The sequence below is a fragment of the Prinia subflava genome, chromosome 5, assembly GCF_021018805.1.
Source record: "Prinia subflava isolate CZ2003 ecotype Zambia chromosome 5, Cam_Psub_1.2, whole genome shotgun sequence".
NCBI classification, from domain to species: domain Eukaryota; kingdom Metazoa; phylum Chordata; class Aves; order Passeriformes; family Cisticolidae; genus Prinia; species Prinia subflava.
In genome coordinates this window covers 34,025,554-34,036,266 of record NC_086251.1, presented here as the reverse complement: position 1 = coordinate 34,036,266, position 10,713 = coordinate 34,025,554, and the positions used below count along the sequence as shown (strand labels likewise).

General features: G+C 36.8%; 1 protein-coding gene across 3 annotated transcripts in view; it reads right to left on the bottom strand.

Moving 5' to 3' along the window:
* The window catches only part of DPH6 (diphthamine biosynthesis 6), a 192,737-nt gene that overhangs the window by 100,804 nt on the left and 81,220 nt on the right, over nucleotides 1–10,713 (bottom strand). For all 3 annotated transcript variants that reach the window (XM_063398831.1, XM_063398829.1, XM_063398832.1), the window contains exons 11-12: nucleotides 8,445–8,574; nucleotides 4,093–4,267 (exon numbers count right to left, since the gene is read on the bottom strand). In XM_063398831.1, the coding sequence (XP_063254901.1) occupies nucleotides 4,093–4,267; nucleotides 8,445–8,574 (305 nt within the window). The remainder of the gene's footprint in view (nucleotides 1–4,092; nucleotides 4,268–8,444; nucleotides 8,575–10,713) is intronic.

Below are 10,713 nucleotides of genomic sequence, written 5' to 3'. Positions count from 1 at the left end.
TAAACCAACAAATAAAAATAAAAATAAAAATAAATTTTAAAAAATCATCTTTTGTCCTTCATGCTATCTGCCACCTCAGATCTCTAGTTATCTCTTCGTATTTCAGCTTCATAGCAAGCAAGAAGCTTGGATCCAAAACCCTAAAAAGCAAATATAAATTTGTCTTTAAAGAGACACCTTAAGCATTCTAACTGCACCAGGTAGTTTACCAGGGATGACTGATGCCATTCTCAACATCACTATCAAAAACTGACTTGTATTTTTGCATGTCTTGAGGCCTGAACCACAATTTATGACTGAAGTGAGGATTTACTTAAAAGAAAATAGCAGTTCCTATTCTCCCTAATGTTTCTTTTTAGCATGTCTCATCATTAAAGTGGAACTACCTAGCTGAGATGATCCTCCAAGAGGTAATACAACTATTCCCTGCTATTTAGTGGACTTTGTGATACTGGGTGTGATTGTACATCTCAGTGGTGGCAGACAGCTTTAATTCACATTTTGTCCAATGGCACTCATTAGATACACTGTTTAGAGTCAGGTTTCTTAATGTCCAGCTAAAAAGCATATGGCATGTACAAGGAATGAATTACAAAGATGCAGAACTCAGTTCTGTCCCACTTTTCCCTGACTTGCATACTTACAGTCTCCATATGATTTAGAACTCGACAAGTTGCCCTAACATTATATTTTTTTTTTTCTGGCAATGGCTAGGAAAGAAACAACAATAGCTTTTCTCTTGGTGATGAGGTTTCTTTCACAAGAGTGTGCATGTCAGTGGCACTGGAGTACAACTCACTTGCTTTCATCTACAAAAAATTACAATGTCTAGGTACCTTGGAATGGCAGCATGCCCTCCAATGCATCAAGCACTATCTGAATTATTGTAATCCACAAGCCTGCTAGGTATGGTATTGCCCAAATTTTTGACTGAAACACCAAGAACATCATCCCAAGTATCAAACCCAAAGGAACATTATTTAGAAGCAGAACTGTTGACTATCACTTTTTTTCACTCACCCACTGGAAGGTATTTCATCCCCATATTAATAGATATAGTATAATACAATAAACTGTTGAATCACAGGAGAAAAAGATGGGAAGGAAGCTATTGGGTTAAGATAGTGCAAAAAATAATTGAAGAAAAGATGACTGAAGGATGGTTCAAACTGGCATCTGACAGCTGTCAAAGGGAAAGAACTGAGGTTATGAGGCAAGCTAAAGGTTTCAGCAGACAAAATCAAGTGATAGATGCATATAATGGCATATGTACAAAATACATTATGTCTTACTCTATCTTCAAACAGTTCATGTCTACTTCTCACAAAGAGAAACACTGAAACTGTTTTTATAGAATCTTAATCCCAGAAGAGAAAGGATGTTAATTCAAAAGAAGAAGGATTTTGCTGTAAGTCATTTGAAAATCCTAATTTCTTTCTGCCACTGTTGCTTGGTGTCTATCAAACTGAGGTCAGGACATTTTCATGGTAAATTTCAAATCTTTACTTTTTGTCCTTATAGCACTGTTGGCAAGATCCTGAAAGATCCCTACTGAATTGAAATGATGCTCTGCTGAGTGATTTTTGAGCCTGAAGTGTGAATTCCATAGTTTGCATGAACTACCTACATCTTTCCGCTGCCAGCTCTGCTCTTACATGCCAGGGCACATCAATCCCAACTTGCAATATCCTGAATATTAGTCTATGGTCTATTTTGAACTCAGCAAAAGCACCGTGCAAAAATATATGCTGATTCCCCAGTGTCCACAAAACTTCATATTGGACTGAAAAGACAAAAATTTAATTGTCCAGTTGTTGTAGAGAAAAAGATAAACTCTACATATATACAATATAAGGCTAATAAATATTTACTGTTTAAGACCATTCATCTTCTGTTCCTCAATCATAAAAGACTAAAACATATTTCATCATCATAAAATTTGTATAATTTCAAATAATTTTTGTTGACTACAAAGATTAAAACCTCACTTTTGTTCCTTCCTTATTTATTCTGGAAAATATAATCCATTTCTAAAATATATTGAAGTGCTTACTTCTGCTGGTGAACTTAACAGCTTAATACCTGTCCATACACAGCCTTAGGAAGTTCTAAAAACTCATTTCAAGAAGATTTTAATTTTGGAAAATTCACGTTTAAGAAGATAAAAATTCCCTGTCTTCCATTAATAAAATTTCAAATTCAAATAGTTTGTTTATGCACTGAGGCACTCCACTATAATGTTTTCTTATGAAAAGGTTTTATAAGTTAAATCTTTTATATGCTATTTTAGAAAGAAAAATATTTAAATATTAAAAATATTGACTAAAATGTTTATTTCTTCTACTATATTTGACATATACTGTATCAAGCTCTGCAGAATGGAAATGTAACCAAAAGTCAAAAATTTATAGCAAGACAAAACCAGTGTTAAATCTTGATACTCAGATGAAATGTATTGTTAGTAGTAAGGCAAAATCTGGCAAAGGAAAAATAAAAATATGGCTGCCATCTATACTACCAATTCCTCCTACAAGTGTTTGTGGACTAGAGACAGAACACAACTGTAAAAGACAAGTGAGTGATCCTGTAGCCTCTTCTCATTACTCTTACTTTACTCCTGTGGTAATTTTTAAAAGTAAAAATACTTACTTTACACTGTAAGGGAAAATAATGTTGCTTAACTAAAATGTCATCTTGGGGTAGAAAAAAAAATAAAGCAAAACAAAACATACCAGTGGGAAATTTTCTTTACTGTTAGAATTGCTGACCAGTGTTACTGGTTACACTGTATTTGAAGAGATATGGACTTTTCCTTGGCTATGCTGACTGTCCCATACCACCAGAAGATGTGGCAGTACCTTCTTATGGACAACTGCAGCAAGATTTTTCACTGGGTTACTGACGCTATTTTCAGTTGACACACTTTTCTGAATTTAGTTGATGGCAGTTCCAGGATACGAAAATTAGTTGCAATGTAAGAGAAGTTTCTCCAAAATAAAGACATGAAGTTTGTTAATTTTAATCTTTCAAGGATTATGCATGATATGATACAATTATGATCACTGAAGTGTAAGACCAAAGGGAATAAAGTTTAATAAACCAACTTCCTGTATTCTCAAGAAAAATGGACATAGATGATAAAATCCCACCCTCCTGTAAGAACAAGATTCATACAGTAGTAATCTACCAGCATTTCCTCCTGAAAATAAAACAAATTCCACATGAGCTTCTGAAGCAAAACATTGTTCCTGAAATTTTCTGTAAAATAGTACAAAGAGAAAGTACAATTGCATGGCCATTACACTAGATTTGCAGACTCAAAAATATTTCAGTCAATTTAAACAGATGTCACAAAGTCCTGCTGAAATCAGTCTGCAAAACACTGAACAATATCTTACATGAGAAGAGTGTTGGTAAAATAGGCATATATTTTTTGCAACAGAGAAGGTTAAGATAGTTCATGAATTGTCAGAATGGTACTAGCTGGACAGAAAATACCATATAAGGAGAAATTTTTTAATACAAATTTTTGGTCCACTTTTCCATGATATTTTACTACCTCCTTTTCATTCTTCTAAATAATATGTAATATTCCGTTCAGTTTGTTATTATTTTGAAAAATAGAACAGTTCTCCAACCTTGATTTTTTTTAAATAGTTAAGCAGCATCACAAGCCTCAAAAAGGATTTAATTAAATAAGCATTTTAGGATTGACTCTACCTATAAAAAAGTTTGAGCTTTAACGAAGACACTGAAATATCCTCAGCTGTTCCTAAATTCTGTTTATATTCTAGGCAGATTATAAAAGTATATGTATGACAGGTTTTTTGTCTAATTATAATATACAACAGAAGTATGCTGTTCTTGAGATTTTCTGAAAAGAGTAATTTAACCAGTTTTATTATCACAAAATGAAGAACTGATGAGAGGTAAGTCATCCACAAGTTTTAAAACCATAAATTCAAAATGCTACTTTTTTTACACATTTTCTTTTCCACATAGAGAGAATGAAAAGAGAGAAAGTGACTCTATAGCTGTATTCATTTCAGTAAAGGGGAATATATTTCATATGAAGTAACAAAAAATTCCTACCTTGATGGACTGACTGTAAGGTCCTATGCTGGCAGGTGCCCAGTGGGAAATGCTCTGTACATGCATGACCAGCTTTTCATCATGTACTACATCATCCATTGCCATGTCATACTTATGTGCAAGGCAGTCAATGCAAAACAGCACTCCATCAGGTAACAGCGTTTCCACACATACTCTGAAAACACAATTACTTTTTTCAAACACAAGTTTGCTTGAACCAACTTCCAACATTTATTTTCCACTTTTTTTTTGTCTGGACATTATCTTGGGAAATTTTCCAGGATCATATAACAAAAGTTAGAGCATTGCAATACCATGCTACCATTAACACTGTTATCTCCTCAAGGACACCGCTGGCTCAGACAGCTTCTTGTCCACCAGGACTCCCAGGTCCTTCTTTACAGAGCTGCTTCCAGCACTTCAGTCTCCAGCCTGTAGTGCATGGGCTTATTTCTGTTCAGGTGCAGGACCCTGCATTGGCCTTTGTTGAATTTCAGAAAGTTCCTCTCTGCCCATCTCTCCAGCCTGTCAAGGTCCTTCTGCAGGGCTGCACAGCCCTCTGGAGTATCGGCCACTCCTCCCAGTGAACTTGCTGAGGAAGAATCTGCATCTTCATCCAAGTCATTGATGAATAAATTAAACAAGACTGGACCCAATACTGAGCACTGGGAGACACTGCTACTTACAAGCTTCCAACTAAACCCTGTGCCACTGATAATGACCCTCTGGGATCTGCCATTTAGGCACTTCTCAATCCACCTCTCTGTCCCCTCATTCAGCCCACACTTCCTGAGTTTGCCTATGAAAATGCCAAGACAGACTGTGTCAAAAGTTTTCTAAAAAGCAGCAGCTTATAGTTCCTTTACAACCTTCTCACAGGTTAATATCTGTAATATTAGCATATTTTTCTGCTATTCTTTAAGTCGCATGACAGATATATACATCTGACAGGACTCAAAATCTACTTAAGCATTCATTTATAAAGTTCACTTTTGTTTCCTCCAAGGAAGACTGAGTGCCTTGATGAACAGACAGACGTGTGTTGCATGTGGCCAGTTAAAATGCAGGGGTGTTGAGGGTCTGTGTGGGGAAATCAACATTTCAAAGTCTGAAAAATAATTATATTTGCAGTCCATGCATAGAAAAGTCATTTAGCTCCCAGCAGGAATCCAACAAAAAATTACTTGTTCTTTTTACATATCATGTAACATAGCCTTATAAAATTCCTTGCATCTTGCTTATTTCTTCCAAGAAAACTATTTTTCTTCTCACTTCCCACATGTAAATATAGTAGATTTTCCTCATTACCATCATCATAAGCATGGATGAATGGATTTTCTGCTTGGCCTGGTAAATTTTCAAGACAATTTTGCGAATTTATTGCAGATCTACACCCGAGTCACTGCTTCCAGCATACTGCTTGTGAGAACTTCCACAACCAGGCCTCTGTACATAATGCAATGAAGCAACCATGCAAACTGCTGAACAATTTTTCTTCAGGACAAAATGCAATATAGAAAAATATGCAACATAAACGCAATGCTGTGGAAAGGGACCTGGGGATTCTGGTCAATGGCGAGTTGAACATGAGTCAGCAGTGCCCTGGCAGCCACGAGGACCAACCCTGTCCTGGGGACGCCTCACCTCGAGTGCTGGGGGCAGTTCTGAGAGCCAGAGTGTAAGAAAGACAAAGTGTTAGAGAGCATCCAAAGGAGGGTAAAAAAAATGGTGAAGGGCTTGATGGGCAGACATATGAGGGGCAGCTGAGGTCACTTGGTCTGTTCAACCTAGAGGAGACTGAGGGGAGACCTCAGTGCAGTTACAGCTTCCTGGAGAGGGGAAGAGCAGGGACAGGCATGGATCTCTTTGGTGATCAGCAGCAGGACATGAGGAAATGGTATGAAGTTGTGCCAGGGCAGGTTTAGGTTGGATATTACGGAAAGGTTCTTCACCCAGAGGGTGTTTGGGCACTGAAACAGGTTCCCCAAGGAAGTGGTCACAGCACCAGCCTGACAGAGCTCAAGAAGCATTTGGAAAATGCTCTCAGGCACAGGGTGGGACTCTTAAGGTGTCCTGTGCAGGATCATGAGCTAGACTTTGATGATCCTTGTGGGTTCCTTCCTACTCAGGATATTCTATGATGCTCTGAAAACTGCTCCATAAAAATAAAACTAAAAAGCCCTTTTCCTGCAACTTTCTAATCTTTCTACTTTGTTATTTTACTGATGGAAGCTATGTAGCTGGCTATGCAAATGTGGAGGCCTAAAACATGCAGGAATAAGAAACGAAAGTTAAATCAGGAGAAGCTGAGTATTATAAAGAGAACCTACAACATGTAGGAGTTGAGAATAATTTTGTGTTTACAGTTAGGATTAGATCCCTCCTTTGAAGGCACACATGGTCAACCCTCCCATTTCTCTCTGATCTAACAATCCTGGCCTACAGTCAGCATTTTGAAGAAGCCTCTTTCTGCTTGTTTTGGGTCTGACACCTATCAGAGTGTGATGATTATCTTAACAATGTCTTTGAATTATTTGTCTTGCTATACTTAAAATTCACAAGCCTCTATTACACTTCATATTATGCAGAAAGATTATAAAATATACGATTTTTCATTAGGAAATTGCTGAACAGTTGGTTTTAAAAATATGAAGAAGACAAGAGGTATGACCACACGGTTGACCCTGGTTTTAGTGCAGGATTGGACTAGATGACCTCCAGAGGTCCCTTGCAACCTGTATTAACCTATGATTCAAGTGAAATTTTTCAAGCTATATCAGTTCTGCATTCTCAGCATATTATCTCAGAAGCATAAGAAATTACTGTAAAAAATTACAAATTACTGTAAAAAGAAATAAGCCCTTTTGACAAGGGCAATAAAATGTACAAACAGAAAATTTTTAACACACATCTTTTTAAAAAAAGAAAAATTTCATGGGCTAGGTGTTTTTTATCCAATTTTCAATGGAAAACAAATAATCACATAGTGCACACCTAAACCACCAAGCAGCTTCATTATGTCAGATGTAGACTGGGATGCAACAGAGATTTTGTACAACAGATATTGAAAAAACTATGCTTTGTGTATCTATGAATAAAAGTGTTATCATCACTGTAATTTCTTTTCATACTTGAATTCTTGCTGAAGTGATTACTTGAATTCTTACCAGAAGTGCAGCTAAGCTATCCATCTAGTATATTATCTGAGGGAAACACAAGACATTAAGAACAACCACACTGGATCGAGCCAAAGATCCGTCTAATCCAGTATTTGTCCTCAACTACAGCCAAGTGCATACAGGCAGTGGAAGAAAAGAAACAGCCTAAATACAGTTTTGAAATAACTGTCAGTATCTCATGATGTGGATCCCAAGCAACTGCTGAGATAATATTTTGCTTTTGTATTTAACAAAATAAATAGAACAAGGTGAGTAACATTTGTCACAAAGACTTAGAAGGCTCCAGACCTCATCACTTCTGGGAAGACTTAATATTGGTAGTAAGGTTTCAGCAATGCTTTTGACACTTTCTCCTGTAACACACTCATAGAGAAGTTGTTGATGTGTGCACTGGATGAGCAGAGAGTGAGGTGGAGTGAAAACTGGCTGAACAGCCAGGCTCAGTGGGTGCGATCAGTTGCACCAAGTCTCAGAGGAACAACCAGGAGCCTATACTGGGTCCACTCCTTCTCAACATCTTCATTCATAATCTGCATGATGGGGCAGAGTGCATCCTTGGCAAGTTGCCATCCATACGGACATTGACAGGATGAAGAAACAGGCACACAGGAACTTGATGAAGTTCAGCAAGGAGAAACTGCAAGTCCCACACCTGGGGGAGGAACGAACCCAAGGTCCAGTACATTTTGTGGGCCCACTGACTCACAAACAGCTTTACAGAGAAGGACTGGACATTCCTGATGGACACTAACTTGAACATGAGCCAACAATGTGTCCTTGTGGCAAAGAGGGTTGATGATATCCTGGATTGTATTCAGAGAACAACTGCCAACAGGTCAAGGGATGCAAACAGAAAAGAAAAGCAAATAAAATCCCAGCAATACAGACAGTTGTCAGTTCAATCAAGTCAAAAAGAACTAAGACTTGCAAACTATGAATTATCCTTCTGTAAGTCCATATGGGGGGGCATTTGTAAACCTTATGGTATATATTAAAGCAGGATTTTCTAACCCTAGTGTTTTTGACATGAGCAACTGTGATTTTAATACTCCAAAAGGCAGCAGAAGTCTTCTTCTGTGAGACACAAACATTTGGTAAAATGCTTCACAAATATGGCAACAATAATTCAGTCTATTACAGTGCATCATAAATACAGCAGTAGCCTAATCCTACCTTGCTGGTGGACACAAATCAAATTCTGTCACATAAACTGAGTTTATAACACTGAAATCTTTCATGCTCTTCATATATAGATGAACCAAAATAATATCCTTCAGTTTCAATCCCTCTGAAGCCAAATTAGCTGCAGGATTAAAAAAAAATAGCTGTTAAAGACAGAGTATTTTAAATATGTGTAGAAAGACAGCACAGGCATCCTGGTTTTGTTCAGCAAAACCAACTGGTAATAACCTGTTGTCTAAACATGACTGAAGATTTTTCAATATATTACTTTTCCCCATTTAATATTTATTTATTTCATTACATTCTTTTTCATGTTAGTTTTCTAAATATACAGAACCAGACTACAAAATAAATTTAATCCACTGAGCAGTGGTGAATTCTTGCCCCACGAGAACACATCATGCATTCATACATGTAGATGTGTTACAGCCCAAATTACTTGTATCTATTAGTTTGATAATCTTGGGGGGGACTTGGAGTGGGGTGCTCATTCTGTGACAGCTATTAATCTACAAAAGACTTTGAATCACAAAAATACAGAACTGGAAGGGACAATAGCCATCTTCAAGGAAAAGATCAAATATTTATATGCTATTCCAGAGGGATGCTTGTCTAAGCTGTTTTTAAAAACTCTCACTGCAATAATAATCTCTGTATAAACAAAGAATTATAAATGGCAAGACAGACAATAGGAAACAGAAGTGGCCACAGGAGGAATGAAGGAAAGATGAGAGCAGAGGAAAGCTCAAGCAGACAGCTCAAGAAGAGATACTGAGAAGTCAAGATCATCTGAATGTGTATCCATAGAATATTCCAGTCATAGTGCTCAGAGAGAATGTATTTCTCTTATACAGTCATCACATAACAAGATATGTGATCAGCTGTGCCGTGTTGCTTTTGTAGCTCATGAGAAACAGAAACTAAATGAAGACAAAATCTTCTCTGAATAGAGAACATATATATTCAGAGAATAACTGTGACCTAATTTAAATAAGCCATGTAAAGTTCTCCTCATTGTAATTTTGGGGATCTTGCCCTTTAATGCTACAGTGTGTACATGTATATATACTTACATATTTATTTTTCAGTTGAGGAGTACAAGGGCATAAAAACAATCTCTGAAGGTTGTCGCCTTAGTAAGAAACAGTTTTTGTGGTAAATTTTTCAGTGTTTTTAAAGACAGTTCAGGATTCTGCACACTTTCATAAAGATTAGTTTGGACACAGCAATACTGAATTTTGTTCTAAATGTCTCAGCTTTACTTAGCCATACTGCCAATAACAAAGGCAATCTGAAGAGGGGAATTCTCACTTACAGAAAAGAAAGCGTGCACAAGTGATATAAGAGGTTATATAGCAATTGACACAGAACTACTATGAAATCACAGTACATGTCCAGGAATATCACTTGATAAACTAACATACAATGACAATTTTGTATGCAAATAGAGATACATTTGAATGCTACCTGATAGCAATCACTAGATCAATATCAGCTGTTACCTCATCAGTTAAGGAGGAAACATGGACAATTTTTGAATTTCCAGACAGCACTTTAATCAAGAAGAAAGGTCTGCAGTTAGAACTTCTGCAGTATTATACAAAATACTGGAGGGGGAAAAAACCCTCAACCGATACATACCTCTGCACACACAAATATCTCCACTCTAAATTTAAAATGTATGAGACAACAGACGAACTCTAATTTGTGGACACAGTAAGCTGAAGGGAGTGATTTGTGTAAATTCATAATTTCTACCTTTACTTAAAAATATCTCCTATGTAAAAGTACTATCCCTTTTCCCCCTGCATGAATTAGAAGAATGGTGGGAGATAACTTCTCCCCAGTGTGTAATCAAAATAAAATTGACTCTCAAAGCACTTTCTCTAGTAGAAAGGCATACTTGATGAACTGATTGGCAATCCACCACTTGGTCTCTTCACAACAACTTCTGTTTTTCAGGAACAGGACCCATACATTGCGTATCTCCTGGATATACAGGGAAAGCTTACAGACTTTCTGTTGAATTTCAAGCCATTCATGATTTCTAATAATTTATAGAATATGATCAGGTGAGACTCACCCTTACTTAAGCAGAACTTTGCCAAAAGGTTACACTGACTGAAGTTCAGCTTTTTGACTGTTTTTGGTTGGGTGGTTTTTTTGGTTTTGTTTGTTTGTTTGTTTGTTTATTTTTCTATTAAGATGTTATCCAGAATCCTTAGCTGAGATCCACAAAATACAGTATCCAAACTGTCTA